Source organism: Melopsittacus undulatus, chromosome 3, assembly GCF_012275295.1.
Source record: "Melopsittacus undulatus isolate bMelUnd1 chromosome 3, bMelUnd1.mat.Z, whole genome shotgun sequence".
Lineage (NCBI taxonomy): Eukaryota > Metazoa > Chordata > Aves > Psittaciformes > Psittaculidae > Melopsittacus > Melopsittacus undulatus.
This window is the reverse complement of record NC_047529.1, coordinates 69,312,743-69,333,948: the sequence shown is the minus strand read 5'-3', so window position 1 is coordinate 69,333,948 and position 21,206 is coordinate 69,312,743. Positions and strand designations below refer to the sequence as shown.

The window sequence follows — 21,206 nt, the reverse complement described above, 5'->3', positions numbered from 1 at the left end:
TACACATGCATTTCTACTGTCTTGACAGAACTTACCCTCCTTGTAACAATGGGATCAATTTCATTTGGATCTTTGTGTGCAAACATCATTAAATCAGCATTTAGTGTTCGTATCCTCTGAAATCTCAGACGAATAAAGCGAGCAGAGGTGAATTCTAATAGTACACGTGAAGGATCGTCAGCACTGGGTCGTCCATTAATTAGAGAAGTGTGAATCTGAAGAGAGAATTAGTAAAGCAATAAGGAATTCAATGAGCAACGCTACCATGATTATAGCAACAAATATCATTACAGACACTGTGGGAATGCTTCTGTAAATGTGATATATCTTCTTTCTTTAGAAAGCAGTTTTACCCCCAAAATATTCCATGTACCCACAGACCTCAGTTATGGAGCTGCTTCACAGGAAAAATGTTTTGAGCAAAGGAAATTCATCAGCCACAGAAAGGCTGTAGCACAAACTCCACACACGTATCAAGGCCCTGCAACAGTGTCCATGCTGCAGGGAACTAATTTTTCCTCTTCTAGTCTAAAATAGGTATTTCCAAGTTATCAGATAACCAAAGGATTAAAAAAACTGAATTAAAGGAATGGATACTTGGAATAGGACTCAGAATTCAACAGGGGTCAGTTTGGAGGATCTCTTAGAGCAATCACAATCAAAAGACTTTTGAACTAGGTGTTTTCTGAAGCCAGGATAAGGTAACTTTTAAAATACTGAAAACTACAGCTAGTTGAGACAAAATAAGCATTCATAAGCATCTTCCTTTTCCATTGTCTCTTTACACAGTACACCATTCCTTTTTAATTGTGTTCTCAGTGAGTCAGAAGGCATTTCCTGGGTTGCAACTATCTTCATCTGGTCCTTAAAGAAAATCTTTATCACTTCTGAGAAATCTGTTCAGCATTTGCTTTTCCAATGATGCTACCAATCTCTGCTTACACTATGGTTTCCATAATAATTGCTCCTCTTTCTCTTTCTGTCCTATCCTACAGTCTAGAAATCTTCTAGGTAAGTGTGTTCTGTGGCTTTTTCACATAGTCTCTCTGATCCCAACTGCATCATCAAGAACAATGTAGCAAAAATAAGCAATTTGTCTTCCCTTCCTGTCTTTTTAGCTGATCATGGCCTACACTAGCTGTGAATCCACAAAATATAACAGATGGTCTGTCACAAAATTGTTCTTGGAAAAGGCCTACAAAAAGAATGTCAGGTATAGCAAAACATTGTCAATGAGCACCTAGAAGGAGGGAGGAAAGAAACCATTAATCTTCCTGTATTCTGAAGTGTTAAGTTTTAATTGAGCCATTTTTATTACAGGCTGGTATACTGAAAGAATGTTCAGATGTGCAGAACATCAGAACAAATAAGTGAAATATTTATTCTTTGCAATGAGCATGTTGTGCACCTTCCCTCGGTGCTCTGAGTGAAAGGTCAGGCCACACAGCCATTTTCTGTCATTCAACGTGATCATATTCTAGGCTGTTTTAGGCAAACAGCTGCACTCAGATGTCAGCTGGCACTCACTCAGCAGTGGCTGCTGCATACCAAGGAGAACAAATCTACTGTTCCCAACAAAGCAGTAGCTCTTCCTACAGGCTCTGGATAGAAGGCTTAGTGAACAACTGTGCTCTTGCACTGGCTATGTGCAAGTATTAACTTACTTATTTTAACTACCCACAGGGATACCCTAAATCCCATCACATCCAGCATCCTGATCTACTGTATCCAGAGGTACAGAAAATTACTGGGAGCCACTCTTCCTGGAGGAACTATCAGACAAATCTTGCCTAAGTATGAATCGGTGCCTCTTGGATTCTGCCATGTTATCTCCAGGGATAAGTGATATTGCTACCTCACCCTGAGATCATAACAACACTCACACTTCGAGCTCTGACCCAGTTTTGCTCCTGACTACAAGTAATTAAATTAAAAGAGACAGTTGGCTGGAAACAAACAGAGTAAAATGCTATGAAAAAGACAGGGTCCAAACAAAAGATTATTATAAAAGTACCAGAGGAAGGTAGGAGGAGATGGTGAATGAGAAATGTCTGTCTACAACCAGGACAAAAACACATGACCAAAGAAAGCAAGTCCTTGGTGAAAAATAAAAGAGAACATGTGTGGACAGCAAACTTCAAAAGAAGCCTGGAGATGGTGGCAATAGGTCCAGTGGAAACTGATAGACCTTTCTAAACAAACCCAGATTTTAATAAGAACTTAAAGACTTAAAGCTTAAAGACTTTTTTGCACAATATCTACCCATGAGCAAGGAAATACATTTGAGTGTTTTTTTCACATTCTCACCTCCTCCCTTTAAATAGTATCCAGGAGATCTCTTTCTTATGGGAATCAATCATAAATGGGTTATGGCTTAAAGTGGTAGAATACTAAAGACTGCACTGTGATATTCTGAAGATAAAGCAGAAATATGTCTCAAGTAGTGCTCAAAATATCCCCTAACTCACCCTGAAACAGCAGCTATAAGCAGCATGGCAGTTTGACTACCTTCTCAAAAAGATGAAAAATCAAGTTTTACAGGTTGTGGGGAGAGAGATGTAGGTAAAAGACCACGTATCAGAATAAGCAAGAGCCCAGAGAAAGTTAAAAGTATGAATAACAGATACAGCTTGACCCCAAATGACACAGCTGACAAATACAAGTCATACCTTTTGATTTACTTTTTTTTTTAAAGAAGAAACTGAGTCTTAAGACACCTGTGAGTGGTAGTTTTACAGAATTAGAATGTAGATTAAGAAAATAAACCAAGAGGTATCCTTTCCAGCATACACACCCTTTTAAAAAGATTTCATGGATCTATCTGCTAGCAGCACATCTATTTGTCAAGGCTAAACTAGTAGAGATGATGGCTTCCATTTATATTGTCTTTCATGCTTGTGTTTAAATGCTTCATGATTTCATTTTCAAACAATAAACAAATAATTTCTAAGAATTACTGAAATGCAGCTATGTCCTGCATGAAATGTGGCACCTGTTCAAACATGTACACCAAAATGATACTGAGATTAGAAAATTAAAACTGGGTATTTTTATCAAAATGAATCTGAAAGGAAAATTTTACATAGACAAAATTAATTACTCTAAATTATTTCTCCTCCTCCCAACATTTGTGATTAAATCATTAATTTCTCCCTAGAAACATTTAGAGACAACTTGAAAAATGTCCAACTGAGTTGTTCTTACTCCTTGAAAAGACAATAAGGAAGAAACAAAGAGTACTTTCAGAACATCTGTCATTAATCAGGAATAAACAATAAGAATTTTAAATAACTTTATTTTTTTTAGGAAGTTTAAGTAGAAATCAGACTCACAATATTTTCAGTATGACTCTCACAATGAAACATCACTGTGTTTTTCCAGAGCATACATTATCTTTTCATTTCTCTTCAGAGTCTAGCACCTTTCCAACCCTAACAATTCTATGATTCTATGACTCTATTTGTGAGATACTTTGTGTAATAGCACATTTTCAGTCAAGACATTAACATGGTCCCTACCTTCCAACTATTTTTGAATAAGATCTGAAAACTGTTTCAGTGAACACAGACCTCAATATCCCGCCACTATATGCCATCCAAGATCATCATAGTACTTCATGTATAGCTCTGAGTCCTGCAAAGACTAGCCCCAGCTTCACACGGGCAACAAAGGCACTGATGTCCCGTAGCTCTGAGTCCTGCAAAGACTAGCCCCAGCTTCACACGGGCAACAAAGGCACTGATGTCCCGTACTAGGTGTACACATATTGCAGAATGAGTCACAGCAGAGTTCTAAAGCAGAGCTAAAATCCAAAGCTGAGCCTACCAGGAAAATATTAATACTTTAATCCACACACTGGGTTGCTACAGTTTGGATAATCCAAGTCCCCATAAGGGAATAACTTCAAATTTTGTTCAGGTTCCATTTACTAATTCCAAGAGTGAGGTAATCTCCATTTTGGATTCTAAATGTAGATATCAACCCCAGAATTTTTTTTCCTTAAAAAGAAATATTCCCAGGATTATATTCCAATAAATGCGATCTCTGGTGAAAATGAGCATTCCCTTACAAAACATTTAAAAGTTAATACAATGAAAGCCAAATTCACATTTTGTAAAATCATTTTGAATAGTATCTGATTTCTCAACCAGTTCAATAGTCAGAACTACTCAAGCAAAAGGGTATGATGAAATTTTTCAGTAACTGCATTACTTTGTGTTCAAAAAGATTATATCACGGAATCGTTGAGGTTGGAAGTCATCTGATCCAACTCTGCATGACCACATACAGACAGCTTTTGCATATCTCCAGCGATGGAGACAACTTCTGTGGGCAACCTGCGTCAGTGCTCTACCACCCCCACAGTAAAAAAAATGTTTCCTGATAGTCATATAGAACCACCTATGTTTCAATTTGTGTCCACTGTCTCCTGTCCTGTCACTGGGCATCACTGAAAGAAGCTTGGCTCCACCCTCTTTGCACCCTCCTTTGAGGTATTTATACACATTGGTGAGATCCCCCTGAGCCTTCTCTTCTCCAGGCTGATCAGTCTCTGCTTTCTTACTCTTTCATCATAGAAGAGATATCCAGTCCCTTCATCACCTTCACTGGACTGAATAGAGGGGAAGGATCCCCTCCTTTGACCTGTTGGCAAGAATTTGTCTAAGGGTACCATTAACCTTTGCCACAGGAACATGTTGCTAGCTCATGTTCAACTTGGTGCCCACCAGGGCCCCTGAATCCTTTTTCAGCTGGATGGCTCCCAGTACATGCTGCTGCACTGGTGGTCCTACCCAGGTGTGGGATTTTGCACTTCTCCTTGCTGAACTTTGTGAGGTTCCTATCAGCCCATTTCTCCAATCTGTTAGACACCCCTCTGTATGGCAGCACGACCCTTTGACATCACCAGCAACCCCTCCTAGTTTGGTGTCAAAAGCAAACTTGCTGAAGGTACACTCTGACTCATTATCCACACTATGAATAAAAATGTTAAACAGGATTGGACCCAACAGTATATGTTAAAGTTAGTTTAGTTACCAAGTTATCTATCTTCTGAATGTGGTTTGGAATGAAAACTTCTAGCAGTTATTAGGCAAATCATCACTTCCTCCGACTGAAGAGTCTAAATGCTTCCTGAGTTAGAGAGAAACTGAGTCATAGTGTTAAATGTCTACCAATTGCCCTTTTCTCTATTATTAGTCTACACTCTTTTTCCACCATTATGTTTTTCATAACTGTAGATACTTGTCCCAATGGGAAGAAATTTGTTTCTTTAAAAAACCCAACAAAAATAACTAGTTCTGGTGGGGTTGATGGTTGTTTTCTTAGGCTTTGTTTTTTGGGCTTTTGTTTTTTTTTTTTTTGTTGTTGTTTTTTTCCTTTTAAACATGTAACTCAGATCACAAATTATTTCAGTGACAGTGTTCTAGTTTTTCAAGGAAATTGTAAGTACTCAGTATCTTTTCATTTTTGAACTTCAGTATGATGTTAAATCAACTTTCTTCAGAGACCTTTTGAGAATGCTACAAGTTCTCTACTCCGGAGAGAATTTATTCCAACACCAGCTCATCTGCATTCATGCATAATTCATTTTTTCTTACATGTATTACTTTGCTTTTTGTAACATCATTTTTCATATAGTGTTTTTCATTTAGTATCATAAGCTGCTAACAGAACAAATTATCTTAAATTTTGCATTACCAACAAATGCTGCTATTACAGAGTTTTCTGATTTTACAGATTTCCCACAAGTATCTTGAGGAACATAGACACTACTAAAGATATTCAAAGGACATCTCAGTACATGAGAATACCTGGATGGTGTGAGAAACAAAAGACCTATCTAGTGTGGTAGTCTACCTTATACAGTAGCCAAAACAGTATTCTAACACTAAGGCAAGCATCCCTAATACTTTCTCAGCATAGTTTCTATATATTTGGTAAGCCTCAAAGCATTCCAATGAACTTACTCAGTCTCATGTTAAATTCAAGTCATAAAATTTACACCCACCATGTAATAAGGATTTTCTCACCTCATTTACATGTTGTAGGGGAAAAGATCCTTCTTTTGCTTGTTTTAAACTTGCCTCTTACTAAATTCACTTAATACTTCCTAGTTCTTAAATTGAAACAAATAAAATTATCTTTCTACAAGGACTGTTCTTCATTACTGTGCTAATTAGCTTGGCACAGGTACCAGGCTTGCAGATCTGTAGTTTCCTTGCATACCTAAGAACTGTTTCTAAAAACCTGATGTTTTATTTGACACCCCACACTCCCCAGTTACTGAGATTATTTGTAAGTGAGGGGTAAAGTAATAACTGTTGTAATCCACCCATTCTGACCTTGAGTTCCTTTTAACTATCCAATGTATCAATTATTTCTGCGCCTCCTCAGTTAACAACCCAGTTTGCAACTGCTTCTCCAACGCCTCCCCTGTAAATAATGCTTCCAGTGCAGAAACCCTCCTGACAGACTTTATAGCAAAACCTGATCCAAATCATTAATCTAGTTTTTCAGCAATGACCTTATCTTTCCTGAATGCTCTTTGATCATCTCGCAGCCCACCAATTCTCTGGCAGACTTCTTCACTCTGATGTTTTTGAAAAGAGGTTTATTTCAACTCAGTCACTGAGAACCTCTTTCACATCTTTATTGTGGTTTAACATTTCATTTGCTGGAGCTTATTTTCCTATCTCTTTTCTTCATTTGAAGGAAAAGACGTGACTCTCATTTATAATAGATGCTAGTTTACTTTTAATATTTATTATCTTTCCTTAGTTTATGGTTTAAATATGTAGAATTTTGGAAACATTCTTCAACATAGCATGCATGTTCATGTAATTCTACCTTTAAATGAACTCTAGGATGTCCTGATTATTTTTTTTTTTAGCTGTTTAACCATCTTTCCTAATTTTAACTGGATTTTATTTTCTATGATGTTGCATTTGAATATTTTCTGGTTTTCTTTACATAACAAATGTTCAACAGTTAATAATCTTGAGCATGATCTGTGCACTGTTTTGGACTAAATTGTGGGTTCCTTTATTAGCTGCATGAAGGACATTCAGGTGTTTTAAGAAATACTCTTTTGGACTACATTCTATGCTGACACTTACATAGTCTGCCAAAGGAGAGTGGAAAGCTGGTATTATAGTCTTAGTTTTCCTCTGCCAAGACACACTCACTGCCATACTTCTGTTTGGGCAGTTGTCAATATAACATTAAACCTCTGCTGTTCCGATTTAGGTGCTGAATTTTATTTCAGAGATCTCTTATAGCACTTTATATGCAGCCCAAGATATTGGCTTTCTTTGCTGCAAGGGTACGTTGCTGGTTTATGTTCAACTTGGTGTACAACACTTTTGACACTTGTTGTTTCCTCCCAGTGCTCCTAGATAATTTAGGCACTGCTGGTTCACATCTCATTGAACAGAGCTCCTAGCCCATTTTCTGCTACCAAGCACTGAACCATAATGTAGCTGCCAATCTGCAGAGAAGGTGAAGTTTGCAGTCTTCACCATTATGGGAGTCTCCATTTCTGAACCAACAGGCGCAGACTCTGCCTGCCTCTGTTTTCATACAGTTGAGGCTCAGGCTGCAGAGTCCCAGAGAAAAGTTAGTTAATCTCTTTCCTTTAATCTCTGATGCTGCACAGTCTGCTGACATCCTCCTGCAGTTCTTGGTGACACAAATCACAAACCACAGCAAACATTCTGCAGGCAAGGACACTCTTTCTGCCTTAACCTCGGCAAGGTCCCAGACAGTTACGGTAGCCTCGGAGGTGAAAAGCTGCATCCTCCCTCTGGAGCTAAGCCTGAGTTGAGGGCTCTGCTGTACTGGGGTAGTCGCTCCACTTGGAGGCGCTGGACCGTGCCCAGGATGTGCCTCACCATCACTGTTAAGCACAGGAGCCTCTGGCTTTTACTTAATGCAACAGTAAAAATGATGTTGCTTTCCATGGCAGTATATTATGAACTGCTGAGTTACTTAAAATTAGCTACTTCAACAAATTTGTGAAGAATTTTAAGTATGCTCCATACTCTCATTCAAATTTAACATATCCGTGTATGAATCCAAGTGGTGTATTTTTCTATTTGGAGCTCTGGTATTTGAAGTTAGCTACTCTGCCAAGCAATTTGAGTGCAGTCAATCTCAAGCTGTTTTTAGGATACAAAAAAACCCCAGCTGTTTGCCTATGTAGCACAGAGGGTTTATGTTCACTTTCAGGAGAACAGCATCGCTAACCACTACACTTTTCACTGATGCATATCTATATACTGAATGTTAGGTTAAACCGGAAAACTTCATTCTTTCATAAAAAATGAAAGCTACTTAGTGCAATTTGTCACAAGGATGGAGGAGGAACATCACTTTCCAATAATTTTTGGCTAGTAGTAGTAAAGAACTCAGTTTGCTCAAGTACTCAGTTTATTTCAGACATCAGATCAAGACTTTGGGCTTCAAACTTGATGCTCTATGTAACAAAGTAGACTGAACAAAAATATTGTCAAGAAAGGTCAATTTTTGACTAAAATTTAATCTCTGATAGTAGGATAAAGGAGAGAAAAACTTCTGACTCACACAGAAAGACTTGCTACCTGATAGCAGTGGAGACGATAGATATGTCAGGCTTAACATGATTTACATTCTCAAGTTATGGAAGCACATCAATATGAAGATGGACAGTACTGAACATCAATTTTTCCACAGGTGATTCAGTAGCTCTCATAATTCTCCTACCCAATAACAGCTTCAATTATCTGTGGCAAATAGCTCATTTGCAGAAGATGTAAAATTACTGTTGATTAATTAATCTCTTGGCATCTTATATTTAATCCCTAAAGACAAAAGTTCCGTGAATTTTCTTCAAGTTGGTTTCAAAACTAGAACAGTAGTTGGAAGCATATGCCAGAACCCAGCGTCCAATTTTTCATCATAAATGCATATTTATGACAACTGTATATAAGAAATACGCACTTGGCAAGCTTTGCTGTATTTCTAATAAATATCTCACTATCTTAATAAATTAATCATTTAGTAAGTGAAAGCACAACTCTCTTCTGTGCCTTGCTAATGAGTACAAGAGCTGCTTGAAATGCAGTGCTTAAACTTGCATTAAAATGTCAAGGGCTAGGCATGTCAAACTCTATCTCAACTAACTCATTCCCCCTAAGAATACAGGCAAATGTCAGCTTAACGAACTGTTTAGCAAATACTATTGTGTCATTGACAACTATACCCTACAGATTAAGCCAAATAAAGCTTCATCTCTTCAGTTCTGATTAACTTGCTTTTGTCATTTTCTTCTTTCCAATTTCACTTAGAAACTGAAATTGCTTATTCTAGCCACTGCTTTTCTATGGTTCCTGTAATTCTCATGCTTGTCATTTTTGGACAAGAAACAATTTGCCAAAGACATCATCTTGCATACTTTTAAACAGACCAGTCATTGTCAGAGCAATGATTATTAACAAATCACAGAATAATAAGGAATTTTATTACCTTGAAAGTATATTTGTCATTTTAAGTTTTTATTGTCTTTTTCTTACTCTCTTAACTAAGTGGAAACACTACACCATGCCAGTTATGCATACCTCAGCCCATAAGGGATTCAGGCAAGATGAGAGGCCTGGAACACTGTACTTACTGTACTTTAACACAGATTGTGTTCTACTAACTTTTCAAAGTGTACTTGCAAGTGAGACTTCATCTCTTAATACAGGTATTTTGTGATTAATAACTAAAAAGCTGGAGAAAAAGGCTTGGCTTTTACAGGAATATTCTCAAAGATGAAACACACTGAACCAGTATCTTTAAGCTATCTACAAGCAGGCAGCCTGGCAATGTGCTATAGATTTGAACACAATGCCACAGGTGACTTTTGATTTTAAATCATGAAATGATGTCTGTCTTAAATTTCATCACACACAACAGTGATCTGATCTCTGATGTCTGAAAACTTCTATGACCACTGGTTTAGATTTTGTCAGTGTCATAGAGCTGCTGTGCAACCTAGTAGCCCTTAAGTAAGCAGATTAGAATATGAAATGAAGCCTCAGGAACTCAACGGCTGATGCCAATGGCAAATCTAGCTGCAAAACAATTCTCAAAATTATGTTACTCTTGGTTCTGATCAAGCAAAGTGGCATTACTGAGTTAAAACATTACTGCCTATCTGCCAAAAGGATGAAATACAGTGGTCTGTCAAACCCATTCTTCACAAGTACTCAAAAGGTACAACATAAAAATCTAAATTATGCTATTTTTTAAAAGAGTGCTGAAGTGAGATGGCACATTACCTTAAGTTGATATTTTTTTCTTTACTACTTTTGAAAGTAGTATGCTTCTTTTTGGACGATGATCATGAACGAGACAAGTGATTCCAGATGATTGACTATTACAGGAAAGTTATGTTTTCTTGCAGATTGTAATAGAAAGCATTCTGATCCCCACATACAACTAAAGGATTTCTAACTATGCCAAACCAAACAATATTTAAACAACACCACAACCACCCTCTTTCTATATGTTATCTTATCTCTTTTTCATTATATGATTGTCCTAAAAACTCATGGTACTTTCCGGTAGATTTCTTCCTGAATGAGGTGCACTGTGGAGTGCATGGTGGAATTACAGAAATATTACTGTCAGAACAGTAAGGTGACCACTAGGAAGAAAATCCACAGGAACTTGTCCAGCTGTAAGCACTTGCAAAGGGCTGGCAAATGCAACTGCTGATGTAAGAGAGAACATGAGGATTCAAGCTGTTTAAACATTAAACAAATACATCTGCTCCTGAATGTTATCATTACATAAACTGCAGTAATATGCTTTGCATTACTGCTTCATTCTTGTTTTGAACTACAACTCTGATGAGTTTTGAACTGGGAAAATTGCAACAAAACTTTTGTTGTTTTGGTTTTTTTTTTGCATTGAAATAGACCCATATGTGGAAAAGCCCACTACAGTCAGTGTACGGTGCTGGAGTCCTAGTAAAACCTTTGTCACATCATTTGGAACACACACCGATGAATGCTTTTCTAAGCCAGATGGGATCCCTCTGAATGGTAAGCATTCACTGGTTTTAAAACCATTTATAATGGTTTAAAAAGAAAGACTAAATAGGACATTCAACTATAGAATACAAGAAAATATCCCATTCTGAACCTATCCCTATCCCATTCTGAATCTGATCTTTTTGGACGTGGGGATATTTTACAGGGGCCAATATAAGAAAACTTAGAAAAAAAATCATTTCTAAGTAGTACAGAATGAACAGGCCACAAATGCAATCATATTATCTTCTATAAAACACAGGAGATTAAAGAATTATGAGCACAAAAACAACTTTCTGGGTTTTGTTCCTATCATTAATTGTTACAAAAATAGTAGTACTCTACTTTGGCTACAAAAACTAAACTTGGCAGAGGTTTGTCAAATTCTCAACTGTTTGTGGTTTTCAGATTTCATTTATGATATATGATATAAACTAATATGACAAACTAGTGTACTGGCTTTGGCTGAGATAGAGTTAATTTTCTTCACAGTATCTTGTGTGGGGCTGTGTTTTGGATCTGTGTTGAAAACTGTCTTGATAACACAGGGATGTTTCAGCTATTGCTGAACAATGCTTGCACAGTCAAGTCTTTTCTGCTTCTCACACTGCCTACCCCATAGTGGGTAGGGGTTAAGAGAGGACACAGCCAGGACAGCTGAGCCCAGCTGACCAAAGGGTTATTCCTTACCATATTACATTGTGCTCAGCAATAAAAGCTAGGAAGCAAGTTTGCCAGGGTTTTTAAACTGTTCTTTTAGAATTCTTCTGCCTTCAGAAGTTCCTCCAACTGTGGCTACTACATCTTTATGTCCCTCTGTAAGGAGCTCAAGCCACAGAATTCACCTGCTATGGATTTACTGTCCTTGGAACTCCTACTACATCTCAATTGCTTATCAGCTTTATTATTCTGAAGCATTTGAAAAAACTTCTCATTGTTTTTAAGGCCTTCAGTACAGTCACTTTCTTGGTATGGAAGGTCAGTGTTTTGGTTCTTGTTCTTTGTTTTGCCTTGTGTTAATTTACAAAGTTCCTTCATGGAACAAGATGTTTTTATAAGATATCTTTCAGTTTCTAATGCTACCTTTTTAGATACTCTAAGATTTATTATTTTTTATAACTAGCATGCAAAAGCCTCTACAGATTTAGAAGAAAAAAATGTATTTCCTCCTTTATAGATCACTTTAGTTTTTGACTGTCTTACCAGATTTTCTTACAAGCACATCAAACAGTGAGAATATTATTGTCACTTCACAGAACAATCTTTAAATAACAGTATTCTGAACTAACCTGTCTTGCACTCTTCTCACAACATTTTAAGTTGCTTCCCTTATTCTAAGTTCTCCAATTAGACTGCTCTTTGAAGAACATTTAAGGATGCTTAAAAAACAGATTCTACTTCATCATGACAGTTACAAAGACTGTGGGAAGCTACCCACAGCTTACTTTTTCACTGTGATGTTTAGTATTGCCTTCACAGTCTTCATTAAGTAGTACTGCAGGCCTAACTTTTTCTACTCTTACTTAGGCATGAAATACCAATTTTGTCAGCCACAGTACTGTTTGCTGATACAATTAGTCTACTTACCCAACTTGTCTCTATGCTTTCTTCATCCATGTGTTCTATAGTCTAGACCTTAATCAAAGCATTTGTCCATTGGTATTACAGTGTCTCACTGACTAACTTTCCTTCTACTGATTTTCTGTGACTGAAAACTCCAGACAAACTATGCTGTTTGATTTTGATTTTCTTTTACATAAAATTCCTTTGCACTGATATGAAATTTGGCCTTGGGCTGACCTATTCGTATGTCCCTGATTCAGTGAGATTCATCAAAATTACTTCTCCACAATAGCCCACCTGTATTTCAACAAATTTTACCTTTGAAAACAATACTCATTTTTTGGTAATACAGACTTTTCTTATTTAAGCATTAAAGACTGGTTCATCTTAAACTCGGACCTTACTATATTTGCCCCCACACCTGGTTTTAAATTACTTTATAACATTTGCTGCTTTTTCCTCTTTCACCTCTGCATTTTTCAGCTGCTTATCATCCTGACCAGATCTGTAAGACCTTCTATGCCTCTGGCCACCAAACTCATTAAAAACAAGAATTAAGCTATCTTCTCCCAGTAATTATCCATGACTGTTAACAAGAACCTGAAAAAAATACCCAACCAAAAAAAAACCAAAACAAAAACCCCACCAAAAAATCCAAAAAACCCACAAAAATCCCTTAGAAAGTTGTGTTAGAATTTTCTTAGAACAAAAAACACAGACAAAATGCAATAGATAGCTAAAGTAAATAAGTGTTTGTAGTTTTACCTCTTAGTGGAAAGTGCTTACAAGTAGTATTTCATTAAAGCAAAATTTTCTATGAAGTCTCTCAGTTAAGTGGGTAAGTTCTTCAAGTATCAGTTCCCCCACCCCCAAAACAATCAACTGCTGGGGATCTACAGTTTCCCTTAATCAAGCAGAAGAGAAAAAAACTCACCAAGTACCCAGTGTTCGTGTTTTGCTTTCCAAAAATCAGCTACCAGACCCAACAAGAAGACAGGTTTTGGTCAGTATAAGTGAATACCAAGACTTAGGTGTGCCATTTCTCTTTACAACACCAAGAGTATGTTGAGTTATAAACTACATTTACAGGCATGAGTCCTTCTTTTATGATTTGGAAAAACTATCATAGATCCATATAAATATCTGTAATATTCATCTCTTTTCAGTAAACGTGATCAATAAATGATGGATGCTAAAGAAAGAAGTTAAATTATCTGATCAGTTTGAAACTACAAACTGAAAGACTACTCTGTATAGTATGTACTTAATATATTGTAACTATTATTAAGTATTATGATTCACACAATTAATCAGCTTTTCTTTTTTTCCAGATATGGTAGAAATTACAACGTGTTTCTGCTCAGGGACAGAAGACATGCCAAGGTAAAAAAGCAGACTTACAACACAAAAAAAAAACTCCTATAATTCCAATTAATTAGAAACAGAAAGGATCAATCTACAAATAGGAATTGTATCAATTATACCTGTTGTGTCAATATTGCAGTCCATAAACTCCTTACTCCTATAAAACACAGTAGCACCTGTGTAGTTTATTATTAGGGAAAAAGCCATCAGTCTTCAAAGAAATATGTTTCAATTTTGAGTACTTCCAAAATTCTGACCCTCTGTCGTCTTAGCATAGACAGTCTCAGACTCCCACTGAAAAAGGGTTTAATCTGGCAGTGGGGAAAATGAACTTAAGAGTCTATTTTTCAGTCTCATTTTCTTCTCTTCCTTCTCTGTGAACCAAAGAGACTACAGTGAACAGGACAAGTACTATGGTACAAAGAGGAGAAAACTATCAAGAACACATTGGGAAGTAGCAGAGTTCAATGCTCCTGGCATCTTTGGTTAGAGGCTATTTCAGCAAAGAGCTGAAGTGGGAGGTGGGGAGATCCAAAGTGAGCTGAGACATGCAGCAGAGACATGATTAAAAAGGGACATAGTACTAGCATTCAAGTGGCATGGCAAGTGGACAGAATAGCAAAACATTACTGTCAATGAATTTGTTTCTTTACTACACACTTTAAACTTCCACTTGAATGAAGTAAATAAAGGCTAATATGCACAAAGAGACTAGCCTTTATTACCACAGAAACACATTGCTACCATCACAAGAGGAGTAAGCATTTGAAGGAACAGCACTGAGGCATCATCTTCATTGCAGCATCATTCTCACCACTACAGTAACAGTGACAGAAAAACTCATTTGTGGAAAAGTACTTTTCACTTAATTGTAGATATGGTTTAAAAACTTAAAAAAAAAAAAAGAAGAAAAAAAGAAGCTGCATAGAGCAGCATAGAGTAGAATAGACTATTTCAGTTGAAGGGTACCTACAGCAATCATCTGGTGCAACTGCCTGACCAATTCAGGGCCAGTCAAAAGATAAAGTATATTATTAAAGATATTGTCCAAATGACTCCTAAATACAGACAGTCTTGGGGCACTGACCATCTCTCTAGGAAGCTTGTTCCAGTGTTCGACCCTCTCTGTAAAGAAATGCTTCCTAATGTCGAGTCAAAACCTCCCTTGGTGCAGGTTTGAACCATTCCCACATATCCTATCACTGGATCCCAGGAAGAAGAGGTCAACACCTCCCCCTCCATGTCCTCTCAAACTAGACAAGCCCAGAGACGTTAGCTACTTCTTATAGGACATCTCTTCCAGCCCTTTCACTAGCTTTGTAGCCCTTCTCTGGATGCATTCAAAGACCTTCACATCCTCCTTAAATTTTGGGGCCCAGAACTGCACACTATTCCAGGTGAGGCCACAGCAGTTGAATCTACTGCCTAACATCCTCTCTTGCTGAGGAATCAATGTTTGAAATTCCCCCTTGGGAAATCTGCTAAAATGATCACTCAGTACTACCCCTCCCATTATAAAGCCATGACTCCTTTCTCTGGGCTGAATTCTTAAGATAGAAAAAGGTTAAGGCTTCATGTCTTAACACTCATAAAGGTGTGCACAAATACTACATGAGGCTATATGCTCTCAGAAGAAACTGAGAAGGCACGCAGAAGTTCATTTTAATACCTGGCATAATTCATGCAGTAGAATCACATTAATGATATTCATACAGAAATGTAAGGTATGACATACCTTCTGCACAACACAAAGAAATGCAATTTTTGAAAAACAACTTTCTGTCAGATTCCTCTATGATGACACTAATATGGACCAGGGAGTCAAATGGTTATTCCAATTAAGATTTAATAAGGTGGGAATCAAGCACACACCTTTCCTCTTGGTTTTTATATTTTCAGAAAGCCTTGTTGTAGAGAAACTCAAGGTTTCCCAGAATATGAATTTTTATTATTCTTGACTTCTTAGAAAAAGCAAGTGCTTTCTTATCAGATTAATTAAATCTTTCTCCCACTGTCTTAACTGGATTTGACTTTCAATATCTGCTAGCACAGAGAATTATATTATATTAAAGAAATAATTAATTTTTATCTATTTTTTTTTCTCCTAGCTGGTACAAAATACTCTTAATCTATGTATGCTTGAAGAATGCTTTTTCTAAGTGTAACATCCTGTTTTATTTCCTATTAAACTACAGACCAGGTAAAATGTATCATCCCCTGTGAAAAGATACATGTTGTCCTAACATGTTATAGTGATCAACTGATGCACCTGATATCCAGAGTGTCCAGCTTTGAAACAACTGCAAGCAAGAGAGAAGATTCCCATATATCAAAACAAACATTACACATGCTAGTTCAACCAAGTATTTGCTGAAATAAATCTTTATATATCTTGCAAGAAAATAAAAAAATAATTACAAAATTACAACACTGAAAGTTAATGTCTGAACCCTTACATCTACCTAGTCATCAAGGTAAAGAAGCTGTGGCACAAACTGTAGTCTAGCAGAAGAAAGATTTCAATAAAAAAGATACAAACTAGATGCAAACGTCAGAGACTTCTGTGTCAGGGAAATGAAATAAAAATCACTATGGTAACTCACTAATTTTTAGTTCTCAACCTAATGATCATCTGAGGAAATAAAGAAATACCATTCTGATATGCTGTACAGATGAAAATGTCACAAGACGGGCATTCTTCTTTACCCAAAAATAGCAGCCTCATCCTGCCAGTTATAAACTCTCTCAGTTAATGCCAAAGAAAATACCATTAAAGCAGGAATCGTCAATTCAGTAAAAGTTATATGTTATATGTAATATATAAAAATATATAATGTATATATTATATAATAAATATATATATAATGTGTTATATATGGTATAATGTAACTTACTGATATATCTGATCTTTTAGTTCTTTTCTGTCTTGGGGACACTAAGACAGCAGAACTTGCTTTTTCATTTTGAAATAGTATTTTGAGAATTTTCAGCATTTACATTTATTGATGGCCTTTCAGAAACATCAATGATAAAAGTCCACTTATGCCAGTGTGAGACAAAGAGACACACATCTGTCTACATATTTTTCAGGCACTACTGATCTTAGCATGCAAACTGGAATGCTAACAATCTTTCTTCATTCAAGCCTTTTCAAGAAATTTCCTTATTTGAGAATTTCTCAGTTTTGTTCATTCAAAAGCCGTCATTATGCAATTTTTCATTATTTCATGGAAATATTTGATAATTTTTTAATGGAAATAATTCTTGGTCTATAGATAGACTGAGTGGATGTAAACTTGCGCTAGTTACACTGACCTGAAGAGAAATCACATGAGGGTTATAGGTTCTTTTGTCATCTTTCTGTTTTTGTTCCTGTTGTCATTGGTTTTAATTCTGCAACTGGCCAAGAGAATATTACTGGTGCTGAGTGCACCCTCAGCAAGTTTGCCGATGACACCAAGCTGTGTGGCTCAGCTGATACACTGGAGGGAAGGAATGCCATCCAGAGGGACCTTGACACACTTGTGAGGTGGGCTGATGCCAACCTCATGAAGTTTAACCATGCCAAGTGCAAGGTCCTACACCTGGGTCGGGGCAATCCCAGGCACAGGTTTGGTAGAGAAGAGATTCAGAGCAGTCCTGCAGAGAAGGACTTGGGCGTGTTGGTCGATGAGAAAATGAACATGAGCCGGCTTCAGTGTGTTTGCAGCCCAGAAAGCCAACCGTGTCCTGGGCTGCATCAAAAGAAGCATGACCAGCAGGTTGAAGGAGGTGATCCTGCCCCTCTACTCTGCTCTCGTGAAACCTCACCTGAGTATTGTGTGCAGTTCTGGTGTCCTCAGCATAAAAAGGACATGGAACTGTTGGAACAAGTCCAGAGGAGGGCCACGAGGATGATCAGGGGACTGGAGCACCTCCCGTATGAAGACAGGCTGAGAAAGTTGGGACTGTTCAGCCTGGAGAAGAGAAGGCTGTGTGGAGACCTCATAGCAGCCTTCCAGTATCTGAAGGGGGGCTACAAGGATGCTGGAGAGGGACTCTTCACTAGGGACTGTAGTGCTAGGACAAGGGGTAATGGGTTAAAACTTAAACAGGGGAAGTTTGGATATAAGGAAGTTCTTTACTGTGAGGGTGGTGAAGCACTGGAATGGGTTACCCGGGGAAGCTGTGAATACTCCATCCCTGGCGGTGTTCAAGGCCAGGTTGGATGAAGCCTTGGGTGATATGGTTTAGTGTGAGGTGTCCCTGCCCATGGCAGGGGGGATTGGAAATAGATGATCTTAAGGTCCTTTCCAACCCTAACTATTCTATGATTCTATGATATTATTGCATGCCCAAAGTATTTTGTTTAGAATTAGTATTTCTGGAAACACTCTAAATAATCAAGTCATTGACTAAAATGTTAATTGAAAATGTATATTAAATGAACATATTCTGTTTTTTCTAAGATGACAAGTTTTAACTTCAGAAGCTACTGTAGATGTAAATTCAGCTTTGGAACTGTCTTGACTACCTATGCTCTTTCTACACTTCATTAGGTTTCCTAAGGGTACACCAGAATGATGTGCCTAAATAGCTCATAGGTTTTGAAGCAAAGGAAAAGTACTTCATGTTAGTTTCATAACTCTGCCAGTCTTACAAAACATCTGTATTATCTGATACATAGAACAAAAATCCTACCCTGGAGCAAAACCAAATTATGAACAGATGTAATTCCACTGAAAAAGACCAGGAGCCAGGTAAATACCACCTAGAACGTAATTGTAACTAAATCTGGTATTGGTATGAATTGTACTGTTTTTCATGTTACATGTTTAATGAAATATGAAAAAATAAATAATCTGGACTATTTCTGTGTTAATGCTACATATTTCATAATGCAGTCAATGGCTACTAAGACAGATGAAACTACTGTTTTAATTATGAAAACAATATTGTTACAAATGTAAGCCAATTAACTTCATGTGGAATGATACTCTTCCAGTCACTACGAAAGCTAAGCTTTAGGCATTTCATTTCAAGATGTTCTCTCTTTATTAGGGACAAATCTCAGATTAACAACTGCCTGTGCAAGATAAGATTAAATCATATGCCTCTCATAGAGTGCCTGTATCTAACAATTCCCTGTTTCCAAGTGGCATGGAATAGATGTGTTCCTCCATTCGAAGCCTTCTTCCTGTGTAAAGAAACTGTTTATCAGATGCTGATCATTTACTGGGTTCAGACCAGAACACCAATTACAGCACAGCAGGCCAAGTTAAAACTTTTAATTGCACACTTAAGATCAGGATTAAGTTCTACTCAGTTCATCAGGCCTTCAGCCACTGTTCCAAGTCACAGATAAATATCAGCAAGATGAATAAAAGCCCTCTGCTGTTTAACTCAGCCAGTGAAGAACAGAATGAGGCACTGGCTTAACCAAGAGGGCAGTAAACTACTGGAATAAATATCTGTCTGCAAGAGAATTAAATAATCAAAGAAATCGAACAATGTAAACTAAATTAATTATTGGAATAATTACTTTGGCATTGTATTTTCAGTGCAGATATGTTCTCCCCAAGAAACTGCATAAAATTTCTTTGCAGGTGAAGAACAGCTAAATCATGTTCACATCTCAAAAAGCACCCGGTTGGAAACAGTTTGAAAATAGTGCATATGTCTACACTATTTCTTCTGATATCATTTTATATGCTTCCGCTAGGTTTTACAAGAACAAATACCCATTCAAATGATACAACTACAAAGTATTCGTGACAATTTTTCCTAGATGTGCAACTGATTTCAAGTCTGATAACTCATATGAGACTCCTTTAGATCCAAGCTCACATCTTTTTAAAGTGTAGCAGCATGATATTTTAATTGAAAGCTGTATTTTTCTACTTTTGCAGCTGGCATTGGAAATTTCCCGTGAACATGAACAAACCATACCTATCTAAATCCAGTACTCAAAGCCAATTGGATTAACAATTTTGCCCGTGAATGTTGCTTTGCATGTAGTCAAACAAAAGAGAGTAAGTTTGTACCTCTTCATAAGGAGATACATCATTTAAAAAGGTGGAGAAGAAAATAAGAGGAGAATAAATATTGAGGTTAAAATTTCACAGAATGTCATTAGACTTTAAAGAATCTGTAACTAAACAAATACTTTGGATCTAGCGAACAACAAAGTTACGTTATTTCCTTGAATTACCAAGTTGTGTGCAAAGCAAGTGTTGGAAAAAAAATCTTTAAAAGAAAAAAAAATAAACATATAAAGTTGTTGGAATACGGTACACTTGGCTTTCCCTCTCTTAATTTTAAGTGGCTGAAAATTTGCATTTTCAGCTACAGTTGTAAGTGATGAACTGCTAACTCATGCTCATTTGCCTTGTTCTTTCAACCACAAATCCTCATTCTCACCTCCACCACATATTTTCTACACCCTCAGTTAAAACAAATGACTAGTCCATGATTCATGTGCCTGGACTCATGAAATAGGAGAGGTCTCTGACAGGAGAGGGAAGAACAGGTATATGTCCAGGCAAAGGGTCAGTTACAGGCTCTTAAATGTAATAAAGTCTGAGTAAAATCATTACTATTTAATATCCACACAGGGGATCAAAAATGTGACTCAAAAAGAAGTCTTTTAATTATTTCACTTTGTCCATGTTGTTTTCCCAGTATTCTCAACTTTGTTCCCAAATGACATAGGAACATATTTCAAGCACTTAAAGTTGTCTGACAGTACTAGTGTCTACTTCTACCTAATAACTCTTTTACCTCTTAGTTTGCGCTGTAGAATATGTTCATTAGAGTGTACCTTGTATGCATTTATATAGGACCATGTAGGGTGGGATGTTAAAACTGCAAACAGACTACCTCCTCATTTTTAACAATACCAAAACACTCTGTCTACTCAAGGCAGATACTTGACAATTAAGGAGGTTTTTTATTGCCAGGTTATGATGCATGGAATAACATCTGATCTTACCTCTCCATTCTCCAGAGGATGGATTTTGGAATAATAAGAAGTGCAGATGACTTCATCATCTTTTACATAGGATGGTGTCCCAGGACGGGGATAAATGTTGTAACGTGTCAGGCACTCACTGTCTGTTATAGCATAATACTGCCATGGCTGATAGTCTACACCATCCAGTGAACGCTCTAATATCCAGTTCCCAGGTCGAGGTGAGTTAGCTGCTTTCACAATAACATATGCAATCTGAAAAATCTGAAAAA

General features: G+C 37.1%; 1 protein-coding gene across 1 annotated transcript in view; it reads right to left on the bottom strand.

Annotated features, from left to right (window-relative positions):
- LAMA2 (laminin subunit alpha 2) overlaps positions 1–21,206 on the bottom strand; it is a 361,887-nt gene that overhangs the window by 223,720 nt on the left and 116,961 nt on the right. The window contains exons 4-5 of the mRNA XM_031054109.2: positions 20,956–21,198; positions 36–215 (exon numbers count right to left, since the gene is read on the bottom strand). Of these exons, the coding sequence (XP_030909969.2) occupies positions 36–215; positions 20,956–21,198 (423 nt within the window). The remainder of the gene's footprint in view (positions 1–35; positions 216–20,955; positions 21,199–21,206) is intronic.